Source organism: Sarcophilus harrisii, chromosome 1, assembly GCF_902635505.1.
Source record: "Sarcophilus harrisii chromosome 1, mSarHar1.11, whole genome shotgun sequence".
NCBI classification, from domain to species: domain Eukaryota; kingdom Metazoa; phylum Chordata; class Mammalia; order Dasyuromorphia; family Dasyuridae; genus Sarcophilus; species Sarcophilus harrisii.
Genome location: NC_045426.1, coordinates 660,951,777 through 660,976,702, shown reverse-complemented (window position 1 = coordinate 660,976,702; position 24,926 = coordinate 660,951,777). Strand labels below are relative to the sequence as shown.

At 39.4% G+C, this 24,926-nt stretch overlaps 1 protein-coding gene across 1 annotated transcript; it reads right to left on the bottom strand.

Annotated features, from left to right (window-relative positions):
- Positions 1–713: 713 nt before the first annotated feature.
- Positions 714–24,359, bottom strand: TMEM38A (transmembrane protein 38A). The gene is made up of 6 exons (XM_003760999.4): positions 23,914–24,359; positions 9,486–9,642; positions 8,281–8,465; positions 6,409–6,496; positions 4,539–4,656; positions 714–2,397 (listed from the first exon to the last, which is right to left on the bottom strand). The coding sequence occupies exons 1-6, from the start codon at positions 24,035–24,037 to the stop codon at positions 2,170–2,172; spliced, it is 900 nt and encodes a 299-aa protein (XP_003761047.1). The 5' UTR covers positions 24,038–24,359; the 3' UTR covers positions 714–2,169.
- Between the last annotated feature and the right edge of the window lie 567 nt (positions 24,360–24,926).

Below are 24,926 nucleotides of genomic sequence, written 5' to 3'. Positions count from 1 at the left end.
ATTTACTCCAAGGCCTTTGCACCTTTTATCTCCCAGGCTGGGAATATCCCTGTCTCAGACCCACTTGCAATGGGTGTTGTCCACTTTCTTATCTCACATTTTTAGAAAGTGCTCTTTAAAAACCCCAGGCAATGGGGAAAAGAGCTAGGGGTCCACTTCCACCATGGGTATGTGTCTTTCTCTCTCAAACCATGCTTTGTGTCAGACATTGTGCACCCTTTCTTATGAGAAAGAAATAATCTTTTTCCTGCACTCAGTGACAGTTTCAGTGGTCGCCACCTTCCCACACAATAGGGTCCATAGATATATGGATACAGATAGAGAGCTCTATATAAGACTGTAGAGGTCATACAATACAACAGCCTCATTTAAATTTTTTTTTTTTTTTTACAAATGAAGAAACTAAGAGTGTGTTTCTTGTTCTTAGCTGGGCCATTATACAAAATAGAAACTGAGAGAGCCTTAATAAGGAATATCAGAAACTCACAAAATTCCTCTTGGATGATGGGAGTAGCTCCCAGGTTCATTAGTAATGGGAGTTAGTTGGATAGCTGTAATATTTATATTACACACACACACACACACACACACACACACACACCTGGAAAATAAATAAAATAAGCCCAAAGGTGACATCATCTTCTCTTTGTCTTCTGACTTCCTTGGACCTAAAATGTGAAAAGATCTGGGAAGAAGGGAGGGAAGCTTCTAAATTACCTCACAATGCTTTTATTCTGTGGCTTGTCTATAAAACATCACCCCCTTACATGGAGCCCTTTATAGTCATCCAGGAACAGGTTTGTCAAAACACGATGCTATTAAAAGAGGCGACATCAGACCCTGCTGCCTGACTTCACGGTAGGGAGTAGGGGGAGGCAATTCACCTGGGCTAAGGCACTTCCCAAACTCACTGCAATTGACCTATTTAATCCTAGAATTTCTCCCAATATTAGGTCTTCTAATAATATCCCAACCATGGTGTTGGGCCTGAAAACCTTCCATTTAATTGACAGAAGACAGAATGCATCCTCCACAGTTATAGTTCAGTTCCAGGTGAGCAGCCTAGGGACCCAGCAGCCTCAGCCTGCTTATTACCCCTTTGGTGCTCAGTTACAGGAGATTTGGGGAGTTTGGATGGGAATATCATCCCTCCAGCCCAAGAACCTGACTTGGAAAAGCCTCAGGAGCTTCCCAAAGCCAATATTGGAACTTAACTATGATCTAGCTGGGCTAACCAAAGGCTAGAGTGGGGAGGACCACAGTGACATAATGTACTATCTAAGACTGGGGGATTTGCTTTTCCCATCTCCTCATATATGCCAGCTGATCTACAAGAGACATGCTGAGTGGATGCCAAACTTCTTGGTTAATCAAAAAGCTCAATTAAAAATCAGTTCAAATTCCATTCTGATCCTAAGGATTCAGAGAAATCTAAGAGAACATCAAAAGTCATTAGCATTAACTTTGGCCACCTGGGAAATATTAGTCCCCCAGATATTCCCAAAAGACATTTCTCTGAAAACTGACCTGGGTCTAAAGTAAATGAGCAGCTCCAGGTCTGGCTCAGAAGTAATAGGCCACAGGTATCTTTCCAGCTTGGGTAGGACACTTAGCCATTGAGTCCCCTTCTCAAAATTCAAGTTATTTTTCTTTCTCATATGTCAAATTCAAAAAGACACTATTAAGAGCCCAATCATTTTAGGGTGTTTTTTTTTTCCTCCCTTGCTCTTTCATTCTTGGATTCAAAACAAATTATTCTAAAATAAAAAAGAGTTTTCAAATGCCAGGAATCCTAAAGAGACATCAGGCAGAACCACGTTCCTGGATTCCCACAGTAACTTAAAATGATTTCCCAAAATAGCTTTTGTTTAAAGGGAGGAAAAAAAAAGAGAAAGAGAGAGAGAAAGCCTCCCACCAAGATGGCTGGCTTTGGGCTAGAATTCTCCCTTTGAGCCTATAAGGGCTTTCCATACCTCATCTGCAAGCCCCTGAAAATAGGGGTCCCTGATGGAAATAATAGAGGCACACTGGGCAGTTGCTTAGATTCCTTCTCCTTTGTACAAGTCTAGGGTAGAGCCTGTGAGGGCTCGGGTGACATGGGTATATTTCTCATGCAGCTCAGAAATGACTCTCTCTTTGGCCACCAGTCACATGGGGCAGATTCTTCATTTACTCTGCCTTCTTGGCCTTTCTTTTTCTAGAGCCTTCATTCAGCTCCTCTTTAGATTTGGCTGGAGGCTGCGGGGCATGAAGGGAAGATGGGCCCCCGTGGACATCGTGGTCATCATGGTGATGGTCCCCATGGCCCCCCCAGGCAGAACCAAAGAGCACAGGACAGATGAAGCCCTCGATAGTGTCAAATGGGGACGCATGGGAGTGTGTAGCTGTCAGGAACACCTGTGACAGGAAATGGGAGAGGGGGAGGAGAAAGAGGAGGAGAGACAGAGGAATATGATTTGGAGGTCATTTTAGGTTACTGGAACTAAAGAATAAGCCATAGCAAAAAATCTCTAGACAGCCAATCACACAGGACCTCCCTCCATACCTCTCCCCTCCTTTTATAGAATTCATTGTCTTGTCCCCAGTCAATATTCCATTCCTCTGCTAAATGGGCCCACAAGAGCCCCATCTCCTCAGAGCAGAATATTATGAAACACAGAGGAAAAAAAGAAAGGGAAAGGATTACAATGAAAGAAATGGAGCCTCTTTTGCTATATAGTTTGAAGATTTAAACAAAAACCACTCCTCTGAGCAGCACAACCAATCATACCAAATTAGTAAGTTTATTTAAGTGGGCCCACAAGAGCTCCCCTCTCCTCAGAGCAGAATATTATGAAACGCAGAGGAAAAACAGAAAGGGAAAGGATTACAATGAAAGAAATGGAGCCTCTTTTGCTATATAGTTTGAAGATTTAAACAAAAAACACTCCTCTGAGCAGCACAACCAATCATACCAAATTAGTAAGTTTATTTAAGTGGGCCCACAAGAGCTCCCCTCTCCTCAGAGCAGAATGTTATGAAACACACAGAGGAAAAAAAAAAGCAGGGAAGGGTTACAATAAAAGAAATAGAGCCTCTTTTAGCTATATGGTTTGAAGATTTAAACAAAAAACACTTTCCCCTGAGCAGAACAACCAATCATATCAAATTAGCAAGTTTAAGTAACTGATGAGGTTTGACTGCAGATTGAAATCCACTTTTTTTTACTTCCTTTACTATTATTATTTTTTGATATGCATTTTCTTTGGCAACATGGTTAAGGTGGAAATGTTTTACACAATTATGCATGCATAATCTTTATCAAATTGCTTGCCTTCTCAAGGAAGGAAGAGAAGAGGAACAGAATTTAGAACTAAAAATCTTTAAAAAGTATCTTAAACATATTAACATGTATTGGACTACCTGACATCTAGGGGAGGAGGTGAAGGGAAGGAGGAGAAAAGTTGGAATAGAAGGTTTTGCAAGGATCAATGTTGAAAATTTAACCATGCATATGTTTTGTAAATAAAAAGCTATAATAATAAAAAATAAAAGTATGTTAAAAATGTTTGTTTACATGTAATTAAGAAAAAAATTTAAGAAATTTAAATTTAGTTAAGGAAAAGAAAGAAAATAAAAAGAAATTTCAGGGCTCTGGGCAACTTTCATGCAGAAGGTACCCCTCAGCATTTGAGAAGACAAACACAGTTCTGATCCCATCCATACATTATGTATGTACTTAATTTGTTTACATGTTGTCCCCCCTACTGAATATAAACTCCTTGAGAGCAGAGACTATTTCATTTTTGTCTTTGTAGTTCGAGTACCTAGCACAGTTTCTGGCACAGTGACTAATTACATAAAAGGAAAACTGAATGAAAATAACTAACAAGGAATCTTGAGTTCCATAGGAGGGGCTGAAAGATTGTTAAAATGTTTTATGCATTTAAATAAAAACAGATACTTAGTGATTGTTTTCTTTTCCGGCTTCCTAGGGTACTTAACAATCATAAAGCATGTCTGAAGACTTATGGAATATAGCCCTATTTGTAGAGTCAATTTCATGTGTGTGAGAATTGTGTCCTCTGCTAGAGCATAGATTCCTGAAGGCAAAGAGGGATATGTTTAATAATAACAATAGATAATATCCATTATATGGTGCTTTAAGGTTTGTTAAGCATTTTACAAGTTTTATCTCATTTTATCTTAACAACCACTCTGGGAGGTAGATGCAATTATTATTCCCATTTTATAGATGAGGAAACTAAGGCAGGTAGATATTAAGATCACACACCTTGTATGAGTATGTGGCAGCATTTGAACTCGGGTCTTCCTGATTCCAGGCCCAGGGTTCTGTCTATTAAATCATCTAACTGTCCTCTCAGGAGGACAAAAGACCCTGCCTCTGATTCTCAATGTACCTTTCCAAAATTGAATCTTCCCAGGGGCCAGGATTCCTACCTGTTGTTTAGATTAGGGTTCTTGCTACTTGCAGAGAAAGAATTTTCTAATCATCGGGTTATCACAGTCACTTCATAGCATCCCCACCAGGCTCTTACCTTACAAGACACCATGAACAGGGTACAGAAGAAGATGAGATTAGCTTTAGAAATGGGAAGCCAGCGGGTCTGTTGAAGTGTAAAAAGAATGGCTCCATATAAGCTGGCTTTGGTTGGACTAGAAAAGAAAAAAGAGCCAGGGCTTTAGTAGATATAGAAAGCATCCCAGCATCCACAGTGTAGGTCCCAGTGTGCTGATCCCCTCTCCCTTACCCCACCATCCCACCACTCCCCTTCCCCCACCTCAGTCATACAGACCACTTCAGGCCAAGACAAAAAAAATCTTAAAACTAGAACACATCAGACATAGAATGTTGAATACTAGAAGTAGACAGGAACTTAGAACATTGAATGTCAACTCTCTGTAGTTTTCTCATCAATAAAATAAAGGGCCTGTATCAGGTCTAATCTAGCTCTAATATTCTGTTCTAAGAGTTCCCTATCCTACATTCTAAGGGCCCTCCCCTCTGACATTTTCTGGGTTCTAAGGGTCCTCCCAGCTCTGACATTCTATGTTCTAAGGGTCCTCCCAGCCTTGACATTCTGTGTTCTAAGAGCCCTCCCAGCTCTGATATCCCGTGTTCTAAGGGCCCTCCCAACTCTGACACTCGGTGCTCTAGACCTGAGGGGGATGAGAGAGTGCTAGCCTAAAGATAGGAAGACTGGAATTCAAATCTAGCCTCAAACACTTCCTGGCTGTGTGAGACTGACAGATCACTTACTTTCTGCCTTGCCTCAGTTTCCTCAACTGTAAAATCTGGATAATAATAGCACCTATGTCTTTGAGTTGTAAGAATCAAATGAGATATTGGTAAAGCACTTGGCCCAATGTCAAGCAAAAACAGGAGGCTCCTTTCGCTTAAGGTCCCTCCCAGCCTTGACATTCTATGTTCTATTTTCTAAATTCCTTTCCAACCATGGATGAGTCCCCTATGTGTCCTCCCTGCTGGAACGTAATTAGAGATGGCTGCATTTCATCTTGTGTTCTTGGAGCAGGGCCCTCATACAATTGGACTAGGCACATCCCATGCCCCTTGGCGCTTTCTGTGTAACAGGACAACCCTCTCCAATCCAGACGTTACCACCACCAAGCACGAGTCATTTCAACACTGTCTGAAATGAAGGCTCTAAAACTCTCAGATTTCTTCAAGCAGGGACAGAGTCCGACTCTAAGAGCTAAGTAGCATTTAAGAGGCAAATTTATGCGGCTCTTATGTTATCTCAGTTGATTCTCACAACAACCCCATTTTACAGGTGAAGGCACAGAAGGTTAAGTGATTTACAACCAGGACCAGGGTCCCATGGCCAGTATCAGAGGCAGAATTCAAATTCAGCCCTTTCTGATTTCTACTTCAGGATTCTGTGAACAACACTCCCCAGCTAGCTGCCTATGATCCTGAGGTCATTTCAGTAGACAGAGCTGATCTGAATTCAATTCAATTCAATCAGAATTGATTGTCTGGAACTTCATTCATTTTCATTTTTCACACAGGTGTCGAATCTAGGCAAAGATAAACTGACTGTAACTTAAAGACCTGGAGACCCTGAGACTCTGAGGATGACTCTGACTTAAAGACCCAGAGACCCCCCCCCCAAGACTCTGAGGATGACTCTGTAACTTAAAGACCCAGAGACCCCCGAGACTCTGAGGATGACTCTGTAACTTAAAGACATAGAGACCCCCAAGACTCTGAGGACAATTCTGACTGTCACATAAAGACCTAGAGACCCAGAGACTCTGAGGATGACCTCAGACAAAGTGGCTGACTTGTTTGGGCTCAGATTCCTCATCCATAAAATTGGGAATAACTTGGATTTCCTAACATCTTGATTGTGAAAAAGGAAGTGCCAAACAATGTCAATGACTTACAAGGACATGTGGAGAATCTCATTTGTCTCTGGCTTCCAGACTCCACGGAGCAGCTGCTCAAAGTTGGACATCAGCGCCACACCTGAACCTGTGCAACAGTAAAATGTTAGACCACTTCCTATTTGTGATGACCATCCTGCCTTCTCTTCCAAAAGGAGTCTCTTCCAGCACCTGCCTGGATCAGACTCCCCACCCACATATTTGTCTACCAACATCCTTTTATTTGAAAGATCCCCACTTGGGTGCTACTTCCTCCCTAAAGTCTTCCCTGGTAACTTTGACCCCTTCCCTCCTAAAAACTCCTCTGTAGCTCCCAGACAACTAATCATATTCTAACACAAGATCAAATCAATACAACCATGACTTTTGATTGAATTGGTTATTGTCCTTTATAAAGGAAGAGGATCAAACTGACACCACTATTTTATGATCAATATACAATGAGACCTGTTATGGTTGATCAGACCAAGAGGAACTTGGAAGACTCTACTACTCTACTACAAATAGTATGTATGAACACTTGAAATGGAGATGTCCCAATTTATACATATTTTGGAAATAGATTATTAATCAACTGCTCTATTGTTCTAATCATCATCTAGGGACTTCCCCAACCAAGACACCCTTTTCTCCCTTGCCATCATAATATATATATGAGACATTTGGATATTATTCTTTATCAAGGTCCTTCATGCCTCATCATTTCCTGGGGCTTACCCAAAGTTCTTCAAGAGTATGCCAGGAGATGAGGAAAGGGATAATTCCAGAGAAACCTGGGAAGATTTATATGAACTGATGCAGAGTAAAGGGAGAAGAACCAGGAAAACAATTTAGACAATAACAATAACTGTCAAGACAAACAACAACTTTAAAAGACTTAAAAACTTTGATGAACGCAAGGACCAACCACAAATCAAAAGCACTGATGATCCATGAAAGAGAGGCGGTGAACTCAGAGTGCAGAATGAAAATATTACTTTCTGGACATAACTGGGATAGAAATTTGTTTTGCTCAACTATGCATATTTGTGACTAGGATTTTGTATGTGTACGTGTATGGTGGAGAAGGGTTGGAACAGATTGAATGTTGGTAATTTTTTTGTTAATTGAAAAAAACCCACAATTTTTTTTTTCAAAAGATTATGCCCATGAAACTAAAGAGGAAAACCGCCACAGAGGGATAGGCTTCATATATAAAGACAGGCAATGTGTCTGTCCACCTAAATCAATACAAAGAAGCTTGTTATTGTTTATATTTTATATGTGCTTATCTGTTTGTTTTTCCCCAGCAGAATAGAAGCACCTTGAAGGCAGGTACTATTATTTCTGTCTTAGTATCCCCATTCTCTACCACACCACCTGGAAGGTGCTTAAGTAGTTATTGAATAAATGAATCACCAGAAGATTGACTACCAAGTGATGTGAAACAGTTTGCCTTCTATATTAGACCCAACAGAACTATGGGTCTTTTGAAGAATACTATTTACACAGTAACTACAATACATAAAAGAAAAACATTGAAAGATAGAACTGACCATTGAAGTCAGTGACCAATAAAGATTTCAGAGGATTAACAGAGATGAACAGTCAGATATGACCATTGTGGTCATATTTTTTTTTTTTTGCCTAATTGTAATTCTTTGTCATAAGAAAGGGTTCAATAATAAGGGAAGTCATCAGAAAGTAATTCAACTATAATTTTTTAAAAACAATATCAATAAAGTATCTAATTCATTTTTTAAAAGAAAGTAAGAACACTATTATTCTATAGAACAATTGGCTGTTCTGAATGTGATGGTTCCCTTTGGAATTTCCCACTTATAGCTTCAAGTCTGGTAGGCAGAGGCCCCATGGTATGCCCAGTGGACTTACCTTTGACCCACCCTGTGGCAATCATGATGAACCACCCATGGTGGTAGTGGTGATGGGCATGATGGATACCAACTGCAATCTTTCGCACCCTTACCACCTCCTTCATTGCCACAAAAATGAGCTTCACAGGTAGGAAACTGACGCATTTATAAAAGAGATTCATGGGGCAGAAGAAAATCATGTACCTGCAAGGAAGGCAGCATTCAACATTTGAAAGAAATCAAACCTATTCTCACTCCCACCTACCTCTTCTCATATCATCTGAACAGTGAGGAATATAATTAGCTTTAAGTCGAATTAGGCCAATTTATTGAAGTAAATGTGAGAGCTGGAAGAAAAAGAGAAGACATTCTCTTGTTTCCAGCATCTTCCTCCCGCTTCCACCCCACCTTGCATACTCCCCACAATCAAGTTTATCTTTTTTATACAATTACTCCTTTGTTCAAGAGTTTACCAATGCCATTCATTGCCTTCTAATAAGTTCACATTTTTTAGCCTGGCATTGAAGGTTTCTTCTGCAATTCGGCCCCTACCTACTTATTCACCTATGTCTGTTCTGCTTCCCGCCAATTCCCCACTATCAGACCATATCCCTTTGTTATTCTTTTTAGCATTTTCTCTCATTATTACTTAACATAACTTTTATGTTTTTCTACTAACATACCTTTGCTCACTCTCCTTCCTCCAACGGTAATGTCTCTCATCATTTTCCTCGTTTATCAAAAAACTAGCCCTCCTTTAACTAAATGGCACTGTGAGTACAGTGCCCAACCTGGAAGACTCATTTTCATGAGTTCAAATCTGACCTCAGTCTCTTACTGGATTTGTGACCGTGGGCAAGTCACTTTACCCTGTTTACCCCAGTTTCCTTATCTTTAAAATGGACTGGAAAAGGAAATAGCAAATCACTTCAATATATTTGTCAAGAAAATCTCAAATGGGATTTCCAGACACAATTGAAAAACAACAAAAGCTTCCTTTAGGGCTCAGCTCAATTCAAGGAGCATCTCCTCAATCTCTACACTGTCTCATTCTCTCTGCTCATCATGCATGGGGTATGAGCCCTCTCATCTCTGCCATCCTTTGTTAGTTAACATTCAAGGATTGTCTGAGGGATAGCTCTGGGAAGAGCCACATGCACTTTATGGCCAGCCTTCCTTCTTATTCAAGCAAGAGGCAGAATCTATTTCCAAAGGAAGGCTTACCAGACTGCTGAAGCCAGGAGTACACTGGAGTTATTGCTGAAATAATCGATCGGGGCTTCCCCAAGCAGAAGATCAGCCAGGATGTAACTCCCAAAGCAATAGAGCATGGCACAGATCCATGAGGCCACAGGACTCCGCCGGGATAATTCCACAGCACCTGCAAAAGCATCTTTGTGATGGTTACCTAGGTCTGATACCGTAGTGAGCCTAGGGAGGTCAGATGCCCAACTCAATCACCGCAAAAGAACTTGCTCATTTATTTGAATGGGATATTCATCCATCTTTCATTTCTAATATAATTTATCCTTCTATCCACTCATTCATTCTTTCATTCATTAATAATTTTCATTCATTGACTGCTTAAGTTCCTGCTGTCTCAATTCTGTCTCTCCTCCAGGTCAGCCACTTAGCAGCCAAATGATTTTCCTAAAAGGCAGGTCTGACCATATGATGTCAGTATTCAGTACATTACAGTGGCTTCCTATTCCCTCTCTGATCAAATATAAAATCTTTTTTTTAATGTTTTTATTTTCCCCAGTTACAGGCAAAATTTTTTTTACCTGTTTTTTAAACTTTTGAGTTCCAGATTCTCTCCCTTCCTCCTCATCTCCTTAAGAAGGCACACGTGAAGTTATGCAAAACATTTCCATAAAAATTATGTTGGAAAAAAAAACCACAGATCATGTCTCAATCTGCATTCAGATACAATGAGCTCTTTCTCTGGGTATGAATAGAATTCTTCATCATAAGTTCTTCAGAGTAGTCTTAAATCATTGTATTGCTGAAAATAGCCAAAGTCATTCACAGCTAATCATTTCACAATATTGTTATTACTTTGTACACATGCATTTCACTTTGCTTGAGTTCATGGAAGACTTTCCAGATTTTTCTGAGAGCATCCTGTTCATTTTTTATACAAAAATAATATTCCATATAATCATATACCACAATTTATTCAGCCATCCCCCGATTAATGAACATCCCCTCAATTTCCAATTCTTTGCCCTGAGAAAAGAGATGCTATAAATATTTTTATACATATAGGTCCTTTTTTTTTTTTTTAAATCTTCTTGAGGATTCAAGCCTAATAGTGGTGTTGTTAGATCAAAGGATATGCATGATTTTATTCTCTTTGGACATAGTTTTCAAACATAAAATCTTCTTTTAGCTTTTAAAGCTTTTCAAAGCCTAGCCCTTTCCTACCTTTCCAGTCTTATACCTTATTGCCTGAACATGTTCTGCAATCCAGGGACACTGGCTTCACTGTTCCTCCCACATTCCATTTCTCCACTCTGGGCATTTTCACTGACTGTCCCCCAAGCCTACAGTTCTCTTCCTCTATATCTCTACTTCCAGTCTTCCCTGGCTTCCTTAGCTACCTTCTGTAAAATCTCCTTCTCAGCAATGCTTAATCGCAGTGATTTAATCTCTTCCCTCTGAGATTATCTCCACTTTATCTTGTCTTTAGCTTGTTTGTCCATTGTTGTTTACATAATGTCTCTCTCCAATTTTATGCCTTTTATTTTTTTTAACCATTTATGTATCTATTTATTTATCTGCAGGCCCAGCACTTAGCAGAATGCCTGGACACAGTAAGTGCTTAATAAATACTTGTTAATTTGATTTATTCATTCACTCATTTATTCTTTCCTTCATGTCATTCATCCATTTCTTTACCGTTTCATTCATTTATTAGCAAGTCAGAGTTTACTATTAATAGAACACTATAATGGGCACCTAGAAAGGAAAAAAAACCCAAGTTTGAATCCTGTCTCTTCCACTCCAAAGGACTCAAAATGAAAAAAATGCTATCCCCCTCCAGAGAGAGAATTGATGAACTCGTAATGTCAATTGAAATATAATTTTCTCTCTTTCTTTCTTTTTTAAATTTCTTACTTGTTTAAAAAAAATTTGTCACTAATATGGAAAATATGTTTTATATGATTTCACATTATAGCTAATATACTGCTTGTCTTCTCAGTAGGTGAGGGGTAGAAAGGAGGGAGGGAGAATTTGGAACTTAAAACTTAAAAAATAATGTCCAAAATAAATAATAAATTAAAATGCTAAAAAAAATTTTTGTTTTTAATCTTGTCTCTTTCACTAGTGAAATTACTTCCTTCCCTGGACCTCAGTTTCTTCTTTAATATAATAGATCATGGTTGGACCAGTTGACTTCCAGGGTACACTCCAGCTCCAACAGTCTATGAATCTATAAGGAAAGCAGAGTTCCTATTCCTGGGGAAATGTAAATCTCACTGGGGAAATGAAAGAGGAAACCACTGGAGAAAAGGAGTCGAGGTTCATGCTCAGTAATACAGTACATTTTAGATACGTGTATCCTCAGAGGGTGTGAAATAAAAAAAAAAAAGTGAGAGTTTGGGTGGACAAATTCCTGAAGAAGGCTACTTTAGAACCAGATTTTGGTGAGGAAAATGAACGGAGAAAGACAGAGACCTTTGAATGGATGGAAGTGGCGGGGGTGCAGAAAGGGGCTTTCCAGGTTGAAGGAATGATAACTAAGTACAGGTTCAAAATGGAAAAAAAAAAAAAAAAAATCAAGTTAGGCAAGAGAAGTTAAGCCAAGAAATATGCAACAGGCTGCAAGACTTGGCAAGCAGTTGAGGTGAGAAGTTAAATATAGCCAGAGGTGGAGACAGGTGGAGCAGAATGGCAGGTAACAACTATTTTTTTCCTGATTTTCTGTGTCTTCAAGGAGTATAATGGGGTGAGATGTTGGAAGGAGAAAGTAAAATGTAACTCAGCAGAAAGAGGGTTCTCGGTTAGAAAGACTAATGGGCTGTTATTTTTTTCTTTTCTTTTTTTTTTTTTTTTTTTTTGTCTCAAAGGGGCTAAGATTTTATTATGCTATTAAGAGCAGGTTGAAATTCCAAGAGGAGTTAGCAAGGAAAGGGGTTTTAGCAATTAACAAGGAGGAAGAAAAGTTCCCTAGTGGAACTCACAATTAACCAGCAGGAGAGGAGAAAAGAGAGGTAGAGGAGAGGTGGAAATATTAAGAGGGAGAAAGGAGATTCACTAGGGATATGCAGACAAGTTGGGCAGTGTTTCATTCTAAATTTAATATATGTTTTTAAAAATTTGTATGTAATAAAACTCTATAGTTTCAAATACAACTCTCATTTTCTGGTAGCTTTTTTTTTTTTTTAATAAAGAAAATATTTGTATTAATTGATGTTTAAGTTTATAATGAAAAAAAAAGGAATTAAAAAAACCAGGCAATACTAATTTAATTTTGTCTCCATTTTGAAAGTAGTATTAAACCATTAGATAGGAAAGGGGAAAGGATGCTGTAGTTAGAGTTTGCCTAGATTTTGCAAAGTAATTAATAAAATAGCTCAAATTCTTCTTGTGGAAAGGTGGAAAAAAGTGGGCTAAATAATAAAAACTTTTGATAGATTTAGAAATGGCTCAATGACCAGATTTAAAGAGTATGGTTTAATTTCAACTTGGAAGGAAGTCTTCAGTGGAGTACCCAAAGAATCTTTTCCTGGTTCTGTGCTATTTAAATAAGCATGTTTATCAATTCTGCATGTGATTTGCCCTTGGTTCTCCCTGAGAAAGACAGCTAACACACTGGATGACAGAGTCGAGGTTCTCAAAAGTCCTTGATAGGATAGAAAAACCAAGCTAAATCTAATAAGATGGAATTTAGTAGAAGTATGTGTAATTATACTTTTGCTAAAAAGAAAAAAACTGTTTTACAGGTATAATGTGATGACAACATTCTACACAAGCAAAAGAGTATTATAATTATGATAATAATAATTATTATTAACATACTCCTTTCAGAGATACCCCAGTGCAGTGGATTTGAAAAAAAGTAAACTTGTACTATTATATAATTATTAATAACAGATTCTGAGTTTACAAAGGGTTTCACAAATATCTCATTTTTTAAAAAAAATTTATTTATTTTTAATACACATTGCTTTATGAATCATATTGAAAGAGAAAAATCAGAGCAAAAGTTAAAAATCATGTGAGAGAAAACCAAAACAGAAAAAAGAAATGAATCTAGCATGTGTTGATTTACATTCAATCTCTATAGTTCTTTTTCTGGATGCAGATGGCATTTTCTATCCAGAGTCTATTGAGATTGCTTTGGTCCACTGAGAAGAATCAAGTCTTTCATAATTGATCATCACACATTCTTGCAGTACAAATATTATCTCATTTAATTTTCACAACAATATGGCAAGGGAGATGTTCTCATTCCCATTTTACATATAAAGAAACTGAGACAATCTATTGTTAAGGCCTGTTGGTTTTATTTTTGCCAAATCTCCCCAATATTCCCCCTTCTCTCCAATGACACTGCCACCACAATGGGGTAGAATCTCATCATCCCTCACTCATTTTCCCCCATTCCAATCCACGTTCTATTCATTGGCCAAAGTGATTTTCCCCAAAGCATAGATCAGTCTCCTACTCAAACTCCAGTGGCTCCCTATTAACCCCAGGATCAAATACAAAATCCTTTGTTTAGTGTTCAAAGTCTTTCACAATTTCATAATTTCCTCTACCCCACCTTTCCAGCCTTCTTATACCTTATTCCTTGACATATCCCTTTAGAACTAGGAACAATGGCCTCTTGGTTGTTCCAGAAATAAGATACTCCATTTCTCAGCTCTGGACATTTTCTGTGGCTGTCCCCCATGTCTTGAATGTTCTCTTCATCTCCACCTCCTGATTTCCATCAAGCCTCCACTAAAATCCCATCTTCTGCAGGAAATCTTTTCATATTCCTCTAATGTCTTTTCTCAGTTAATTAATTCTTCTTTTCCCCCTCCCCAACTAGCTTGTTTATACTATAGTTTGCTGTTGTTGTTTTCTTCCTACATTAATTTGTAAATTTACAAGCAGGGACTGCAGTTTGCAGCCTTTCTTACTATCTCTATCGATAAGTACAGTTACTGGTATGTATTGGGTCTTAATAAATGTTTATTGAATGTATATTCTAGTTTCCCTCAAGACTTAAAGCAAGCTTCATTTCCTCTAACAGGCCTTTCCTGATGCTACAAATTGACTTTCAGTCAGACAACACCTATAAGGGACCTTGATGCTAAGTGCTGGGGATACAAAGAAAGGCAAAAATCATTCCCTGCTCTCAAAGCATTTACCCTCTTAATAGGGAGACAATGTGCAAACAATTTTGTACAAACAAGATAAATAGAAAATTATTAACAGAGATAAGTAGGAAGCTTAATTAATTAGAACTAAATTAATTATTAGAAAGAATAGAGAGAAATTAATAAAGAGAAAGCAACACTAGAATTAAGAAGAATCAAAAAAAGCTTGCTGTAGAAGGCGAGATTTTAGTTGGGACTTGAAGGAGGCCAGGGAAGCCAGGGGGCAGATGAGGAGAAAAGGCTTTCCAAGCATGAGGTATAGTCTGAAAATGTCTGAAGTCTGGAGATGGAGAACCAGCAAGATCAGTGTCACTGGGATTGGAGGGTAGGGTTGGGGAAAGAGAGAAGTGGTGTGAAGAAAACTGAAAAAGGAGGAAGGGGCCTGGTTGTAAAGGGCCCAAACAGTGGTTTTTTAAAATTTGTTTGTTCCTGTTTACATTGTGAATTTCTAAATTTTAAAAAAAATGTACACTAACATATGTTGGATTGCTTGCCATTGAGGGGAGGGGATGGGGGAAAGGAGGAGAAAAAATTATTTGTACATATATTTTGAAAATAAAAAGCTTTAAAATATATATATATACTGTTTTCTTCAAGTGACTGTAAATCACCTAGAAGGTAGGGACTGTTTTATTCTTCTCCTGCTATCCACAGATTTGCAAAACACTAGGCACTTAGCAGAACCATGACAAATGTTTGTTGATTGGCCGATTAGTTCAAATCTAATTAGAATTGCAACTTTCCAGTGATCTGAGAAAGAGTAGACAGTTTTGTATGATGTACTGAAAACAAAATTTAACAATAAATTCTTTTAAAAACCTAATTCTGATATTGTAGCCTCTCAAGATTGTTTAGGGTCCTCTCCTCCTTGAAAATGAACAAACCCTTGGGCTTGAGGTGAAAATGTTCTCACCATCTCATGGACCTACAATCTTTCCACTCTGGGCATTTATTCCAATCCCCCTAGCAGCCAAGCATTAAATCCTCCTTACAACAGGTGGTGGCAGTCAGTCTGGGAGGAGGAACAAGCTCATGTTTTTCAGAAATTGATACCTTCTCTCTTTCCTCCTCCCCACACCATCCAGACCCATCTAAAAATAACTTCTTGGGATGCCATTCTTTCCAGTGTCTTAGCTTAGTTCATTTTTGACCATCTCCTCTCAGAAAGGAAAGCCTACAATCTTGAACCTGAGGGTTAGCAGCTTTTGCCTTAGCAGAGAGAACATTTAAATTCTATTCTTTCTTTCTTTTAAATTTTCTTCTGGTGCTTCAGGGAGGAAAGTTTGAGATTTATCAAGTATTGGCTTGATTCGAACATATGGCTGCCTCTTGACCAGCACTGGATGCACAGCTTTCCAAATTAGCCCCATAGTCCACAGCAGATCAGAGGGCCTGTAGTCTCAGATGGAAGTAAAAGGCAGAGAGCAGTGGGGGACGCGAAGCCTAAATTCTGAAGACCAAAAGGAATGGCTTAAAATAACCATTAGAAATTTATCTGGTAGCCAGGAAATCATTGTAACAGCAATACTGTGCAATGATTAACTGTGAATGACTTAGCTATTCTCAGCAATACTATAATATAATGTATCATTATACAGAACAATTCCAAAGGATTTATAAAAAATGCTTTCCACCTCCAGAGAAAGAACTAATGGAATTTGAATGCAAATTGGAGCATACTTTTTTATTTTCTTTCTTTTTTTGGTTTGTGTTCCCTTTTGAAACATGGATAATATTGAAATATGTTTTGTGTGACTGTACACATATAGTCCATACCAAAGTGCTTGCCTTCTCAAAGAAGGACAGGGAAAGGAAAAAATTTGGAATTCAAAAATGATTTTTAAAAAATGAATGTTAAAAATTGTTTGATTGGGTTTTTTTTACACAAATAATTGATTGTCATTTGTTAAAATAAAAACAATTTAACTTAGGGAAAATGAAAGAAATTTTCTCTGGTTAAAAATAACCATAGATTTAAAGCTGGGAGGGCCCTTGGACACCCTAGAATTCTAGGTATAGCACTAAAAAAAACAAATCATAAATCATCTAGATCATGCTCTACTCTGCCCACCGACACCAGACTTTCCCTTTCCCTCAGCCCTTATCATACAGATGAGGAAACTGAGACCAAAGGTGATCAGAACTTATTGAATGTCACACTGTAAATCTAGAGGTGGGATCTGAACCATCTGATTGCCAAACAAGTATTCTTTTTTTTAAAAATTCTCTTTATTGTAGTAAATTTATTCATTTTTACTACATAATTTTAATACATTTTACTTTATGAATCATACTGGGAGAGAGATCAGAGCAAAAGGGAAAAATCATGGGTGAGAGAATAAAAAAACAGAAAAAAGAAATGAACATAGAGCATGTGTTGATTTACATTCTGTCTCCTTAGTTCTTTCTCTAGATGCAGATGGCAGTTTCTGTCCAAAGTCTATTGAGATTGCTTTGGATCACTGAACTACTGAGAAGAACCAAGCACATTCTTCCTGTTACTGTACACAATGTATTCCTGGTTCTGTTTGTTCCGTTGATCATCAGTTCATGTAAATCTTTCCAGGCCTTTCTATAATCAGCTTGTTCATTATTTTTTATAGAACAATAATATTCCATTACTTTCATATACCACAACTTATTCAGCCCCTCCTTTTCCAATTCTTTGCTACCACAAACAAGCGTTCTTTCTGCTGTAGCATACTACTTTGATTATTTAATTTGTTTCAATCATTTTTTTTTTTTGGACAGATGAAGAAGTAAAGGCACCAGGACTTAAGGGCAGAGCTGAGATTCAGATTCAGATCTCCTAATTTCCAATCTCGTTTTCTTTCCACTAGATTATGCTGCCTCTGAAAAAAAGTTATACTCCATATTGTAGAATACAGGGTTCCATTTCTGTGCTTTGGAGGGGGCTGCCATCACCCATGCTTGGAATGGTTTTCCTCCTTACTTCCCCTTTCCTCAAGGAAGCTAAGTGATATCACCAATGGAGTCAGGAAGTCTTGAGTTCAAACTCTGCCTTAGATACTAATTGAACTGAACAAATCCACTCATCTTTCTCTGTCTCAGTGTCCTCATCTGTAAAATGGAGATAATAATAGCATCTACCTCACAAAGTCATTGAGAAATCAAATGAGATAATAAATAGAAAGGGATTTACTAACTTTAAAATATTAGATAAATGCTAGCTTATTTTTATTAGGACATTATGATATTATGTCTGTCAATCAACAAATATTTATTATGTACCTACTATGTGCCGGGTTTTGTATTAAGAAAGGCAATAGTCTCAAGGAGCCCAGTCTAACTGGTGAAGACAACATGCAGACAAGTATGAGCAAATAAACTATAAAGAGGACAAATTGGGAATAATCACTGAGAGGAGCTAGTATTAAGGGGAGAGGGGGGAAAGAAAGTCAGGACAGACTTCTTGTAGAAGGTGGATTTTATCTAGGATTTAAAGGAAACCAGGGAAACTAGGAGACAGAGATGAGGAGGGAGAGTATTCTAGGTGTGAGGGACAGCTAGTCAGAGGAAAGGCTTGGAGTTGGGAGATAGAGTGTTGTAGGAAAGGGAGCCAGTGTTCTTGGACCCAAGAATATGTGGGGGTAAAGCATAAAAAAACTAGAAGAAGGAGCAGGTCATGAAAGTGAACGAGATGAAGTGAGATCTTTCAAGACAGTTGTGAAAACTGAGTAAGGCTTCATCTATTTCAGAGTTGGAGTAGGCCTTAAGGATCAAGTCAAGGGCATACTTAAGTCCCCTCCCTGCTATCCCCTAAGGGCATACTTAAGTCCCGTTGTTATCCTCCTATGATATCAGTGTTTTTCTGTTTAGGTCAAATATGGGCAACTATGTACTTATTGGTCAAGTTCAATTTCTTGGGTAGTTCCCGTGTTTAGAATGTAAGATCCTCAGCCAATAAGGATGAGGGTCAGTGGTGGGAGGGGGTATTTGCGTTAGGGATAAAAAGTGTTGACCCTGCCCCCTACGGAGCTTCCTCCCTTTGATTGTCTGTTCGATGGGTGATTCTCGAGGGATTGTATAATAAACTTTGCTTTGCTTCTAGATATTTCTCCAGCTTTTTTTTTTATTAAATGCTGTCTGAACCACACAAAAGGATCTGAATGCTAAGATTTTATATTTCAGCAAAGGCAATAGGGAGCCACTGGAATTTACTGCTACCCATATGGGATCACATAACTGAATGGAATCACAAAATTATGGTTTATCAGTAAATGTTTGATTTGTATATCTATTTTATGTACCAATATACCCAGAGTCACATAAAAATTTCTCTAGTGAAATGAAGTTATAAGGGAAAAGTTTAAGAAGTATTAGAATGGCGGCTGGATTGGAGTGGGGAGAGACTTGAGGTAAGCAGACCTATCAACAGCAAACATGAGATGATAAGGGTCTACCCCAAGGTGGTAGTGAGGTCCAAAAAGAGAAAGGAGTGCTGTGAGCAAAGCGTCTTATGACCCGGAGAACACTATATAAATGTCAATTATCATCACTTACATTCCTATAGTGCCTCCCAGAATTTCATGCTGCTCAAGGGAGCATGGATAGGTTCCTCAGAAGTCACTAGTTTATTTTGTACCTGCCTAGAATCCTTCTCAGCAATATCCCATCCAAGGCATCATCCAGTATTGACTTGAAGACCTCTAGGGAAGAGAAACCCAAAACTCCCTTCCTTGGCAGCCCCTTCCACTCTGGGGTAAGAAGTTGTGAAGTTATACCTGTTTTTTGGCTATTGTTCCCATCATGTCCTTTAATAATCATAGTAGTTAATTGTGGAATGATTACCCCCATTTCAAGAGGCTTAGAGATATCAGGCATCATGGAGCATTGGGTTTACAGTCCAGAAATCATGGGTCTAAATTTTTTGCAGACTTTTTATGCAACTCTAAAAAGTTATTTAACTTTTGTATGCTCAGACAGTGGATTTCTCTACAAAATTAGAGACAAAATGCCATCTGTACTTACTAGTAGAGGGATTTCCCATACCCCAAATTTCCTAAATCCACTCATTTCTTAAGCGTATGAAGTTCTTAAGAACTGGAAGAGAGTTCTAGAGAATAGCTAGATTAAATCCCCTAATTTCATAGATGAGGAAACTGAGGTTCAGAGAAGCAATATGACGAATTGTAAGTGACAAGGGCAATAAGGAACAGAGCTAAGATTCATTGTTCTGAATCCCAGGCCAGGGGTTCTTCATACCACTTGTCCTGACCACAGAAGTAAGCAGGTAGGCAAGAGATTGTCTAGGCTGGCCAGGCAGACATGTGAGCAGGCAAATAGGCATCTTTCCGTTGAGCAGCCTCTGGCTCTTCACAGATCCAGGGGTCCTCAAACTTTTTAAATAGGGGGCCAGTTCACTGTCCCTCAGACTGTTGGAGGGCCGGACTATAGTAAAAACAAAAACTTTGTTTTGTGGGCCTTTAAATAAAGAAACTTCATAGCCCTGGATGAGGGGGATAATCATCCTCAGCTGCTGCATCTGGCCCATGGGCCGTAGTTTGAGGACCCCTGGATTAAACTCTCAAGAAATAAAGATAATTTCAGTGCTTCAAAAACCATCCTCTATCTGCAACCTTTTGTGCTCCCTTCCAGCGTGACATAATAATAACCCTAGGAAGCTCCAAGCAGAGACTTGCAAAGTCTAATGTAGGAGCTTTGGACCTAGAGTCCATGAACTTGTAGTTTTCTTTTTAATATTTTAAGAACCTTCTTTTAAAATAATTAATTTCCCTCATAATCCTATGCATTTCATTTAAGTCCTTTAAAAGCATCAGTCCAATAATGGTTCTAGAGTCTTTATCTGTGGTCAAGAACACTAAAAAGGTAAAAACATATACATACACATATATACACTCACATTCGCCTTACATTAATAGAAAGAGTCCTTGTCTGCATTCTTCTCCCAAGATCTACTCCCAAAATACCTATGACCATAGCTAAGGTACTTCCCTTTTCTGAGTTTCCTCATCTTTCAAATGGGCATAATAATACATAGGCTACATATTTCACAGAATTGCTGTAAGGAAAGAGCACTTTGTAAACTTTAAGTGGACAGAACCCTGAACCTCAGAAAGACCTGAGTTCAAATCTGGCCTTAGACACATAACTAGTTGTATAGCCCTGGGGAAATCATTTACTTCTGTTTGCCTCAGTTTCCTCATCTGTAAAATGAAAATTATAACAGCATCTATCTCCCAGGCTAATTGTGAGGCTTAAATGAGATAATACTCATAAAAGGCTTTGCAAACCTTAAGGGGCTAATCATGCACTCTATGATTATTATTCATAATAATGTGAAGTAATGAAAGGGTATACAAATATACAGAAGCATTATGTTTACTGAGTAGCTAGTGATTTCCCCCAGATATTCTTCTGGAAACCTTTATTCTTCCTGTCCTACTCCTGGTATGTTTTGACTGTCCCTAAGAATCACAAACATTCACAGAAAACCACATTCTAGGTTACATGATAGGCAGCTCTTAAAACCTAAAACTTGCCATCTCGGGTCAAGCCCAGGAGTTACCTTTGATACAGACACCAAGGGACAAATTAAAATCGAAAGACACAGAGATATCAGACCTTGAAACTCACAATATCAAAACTAGAAGGTACCTTGGGCTATCTGAGTGAAGAGGACCCTTAAAACAGAACACAAAAGGTCTGTTATGTATTTGAAGAAATTATAACTTAAATAATGGATTGAAATAATTACTTTAGGTGCTATCTAGTTGCATTACAGATTTAGTCTGTGGCTTCAGAAATTATAAGAATATCTTGTATATAAATATTAAGAATTATACTTCATTTGTGATTTATGTACATTTTGGGGGAAAACCTTGCATTTAGGGAAGGTTTTGAGCTAGCTCAGTCTCTAGCTCAGGCTGAAGCGATAATAGACCTAGAAAAATTCAATCATCACTCCCATCTCTATAATAATTTGTTGTTCCAAAGTGCAAAACAGAGAACACCGAGAGAGAACAAGAATTATCAGGTTCATTATAGAGATGAGAAAACTGAGGTTTAGAGTGGTCTAATGACTTTCTAAAAGATCATATAGTAAGTGAAAAAGATCACATGGTAGGTTTTCTTGATTCCAAATCAGAATTATCAAGTAATTGGAATTCCAAAAAAATGTAAGCAACCAAAAAATTCTAGGCAACTCTGTAAAATGTTGCAAGAAACTTTGCCATTTTCAAGCACTAATACTGACAATTGAAAAACAAACCTATAACACACTGGGGGTTACATAAAATACATACCAGCAATGAACTAATTTGTTCTTCCTAACAACCAACCCAAAAGGTATTATTATTTCCATCTTACAGTGGAGGTAAGTGAGGCACAACTAATAAAAGATTCAAACCTGGAGTTCTCCTAATTCTAAGGAGCTAAGCTTCCTCATGATACTTATGATAGCATATATCTAAAATAGTTCCCAGAGCCTGCAGAATTGGATACTAACTGGCTAGTTTCTCTCTATGCTGGTGGTTTCCTCTGTAGGTTTTTCAAAGTTCTCAGGTCCTGACTTGAATTTATGCAAACTTGGGATCATTTGCCCCCAAGAGGAGGAGAAAACACTATAAAAAAAAGTCCAGGTTTAACTGTAAGGCAGGCCAACCTTATGGTTCCCTCCTTCCTCTAAGATGGAGCAGTCTTTCCAAAACTTCTACTCAAAAGTCCTTCCAGAAAGTGCTTTACTCTTAATGGACAAATCTCTCATTTTAAAAATAGGATTTTAAAAAAATAGAAATTCACAAATTGTCAGAACTGGAAGGAACTTTAGAACATAGAATGTCAAAAATTAAAGAGAAACTTCAGATCACTGACTGTAAGGGCTGGAAGGAACATATGATATAGAAACTGGTAGGAATTCAGAACTCAAAGGAACATTGAAACATAATTTAGACTATCAGAATGAGAAGTATCTCAAAGATCACCTAGTCTAAAACTTAACAGTTTCTAAAGAAGGTTTCCTTTTTCTCCATGTTCCCTTTTTCTCAGAGAAGAGTGAGATAGGGCTACAGTAGAATTGTAGGCATTTTGCTGGTAGGCAAAAAGCTACCAGCATTTTGAACAGGAAACAAATGCTCCAATCTTAGTACAAAGCTATTCCAATTTTGCTTTGCAAAATAAATGTTCCCTAGTAACAGCTTTTAAAGCATCAGCTCCTTCTCCCTCCCCTTCCCCCCAACTCTTTCAGGTTTCAAAAGCCCTTTTCCGGCTTACATTGTAGAAAAACTGGGTGGAAAGTACAAGAATAGAATCCAGGTGGTCCCTGCCCACTAATATAGCCTTGGGGTCTCCAATGGCGTTCTGTTTCCTTATTTGTAAAAGAAAAGTCCAGCTCTGGACCGGAATGGTGGTGCTGAAAGAATAATCAACACCGATAAAAATAACACTTCAAGCCACACCACCAGATGAACTGAATAGTGCCCTGTTCTCTGGGTAGATGGGGGAGGTGATATTCTGGTTCGATCTCTGTTATAAAGAAGTTGAATTTGGAGGCAAAAAAGCCTAGGTTCGAATCCCAGCTGTTAACTTACTGGCAGCACTTCTCCAGGAGCATCAGTTTCCTCCTCTGTAAACTGACGAATGGCCTAGATGATCGGAGGAGCCATTCAATTAAAAAATCCGAAATTCCGTTATTTCATCTAATCTTCCCAGATCCGCAAGAAATAGGTTAGGCATAATCGTGGCCCCATTTGACAGAAGACGCTCACATGGTTTTAAGTGATTTCCCCGGGGCCCCGTAGCTAACTAGTTTCAGAGCCAGAACTAGAACTCAGGTCTTATACTCCTGGTCCGGTCCTCTTTAACGGGTCTGTAGCTATTAAGGAGCGCGTATCTGCAGAAACCTGGCCACCTGCAGGGAAGATGGGACCCTTCCGCTAAGTGTGGGCAAGCTAGACCGGGCAGGGTCGATTCCATGGCCCAGATTCAGTGGGCCACAGCAGAGGGTCTCCCGGAAACCTAGCCCCGGAAAGGGTTGGGGGGAAGGGTACGGTGTCAATTTTCCGGCAGCCCTTTTCTCCTTGAACGGCCTTATATAGACATAACAGCTGCGGTTTCACCTCGCAAGGGCACCCGAGGAGTAGAGGGGGGGTAGAGGACAGCTAGGGAAGTGGGGAGGGGAGGCAGTGTAGAGGCCTGAAGAATGGGGGGCAGGTGAGCGTCAGACGCGGCCCCGCAGGGTTCCCTCTCCCCGGACTCAAGTGCCCCCAGCCCTCAGCCCCCTCCCGATCGGGACTGACCTGGCTCGTACTTGAGATACAGGATGGAAACGATGAAGTAGCTAAGGTCAAAGACCGGGAAGAGGGGCACCCGGGAGAAGCTGAGCGCCAGCTCACCCAGGCTCAGGGCCGACAGCAGCTCCATGTCTCCTGGTAGTGGCCCCTGAGAGCCCCGGTGCCCAGGCTGCCCGCCGAATGGGGCAGAGGCGGGCTGTGCCTGAGCCTAGCAGTGCCCCCGCCTCCGCCTCCGCCTCCTCCTTCTCCTCCCCCTCTTCCTTCTCCTCCCCTGTCTACCGACAGGTGCAGAAGAGCCTCAGAGACCCCAGCTCCTCCCTCTGGGCTGGGCAACCACCGCACTCCGAGTCCAGCAGGGAGCTGGCAGTGGTGCTACTGGCAGCGGAGCTCTGTCCGATGTCCCCAGCCTGTCTCCCAGCTCCTAAGAACTCCAGTTCACACGTGGGAAGCGCTCCACCAGCCTCCCAGCAGCTATCTTCTTCCCTTAGCCACTGCCCGCCCCTGCAATCAGCTGCCAGGCTTGCAGGATTTCTCAGGTCAACGAATCCCGAAATCCCTCACGCCCCAAAGCCGGCTATATGGAAAGGACCTCAGGGACCATATGGTCCAATTTAAAGTTGCCCGAGGATCCCTCTCTGGCACACAGGCAAGAAGCCTCGTCTTTGAAGACCTCCACGGGAGAGAGTGTGGGAGGGAGATTCACTAATCAATGGAGGCTCATTCCAACTTTGGGAAAGGTTGGAAGGTTTTCTCTATGGCTAGTCCAAGATCTCCTCTCAACAACTTCTCCCCAATTCTCAAATGTCAATCAAAATAAGTCTAATTCTTCTCCCCAAGGACAACCATTCAGATACTTGAAGACAGCTAACCTATGTGAGTCAAGAGGCAGTCATCTAACTTCCCTGGATCTCAGTTTACTCATCTGTAAAATGAGTACTGGACTAAGTGACTTTCTAAAGTCCCTTCCAGTTCATTGTCAATCACCCTGAAGCCTCATGTGCTTTCTATTTCTCCTCTCA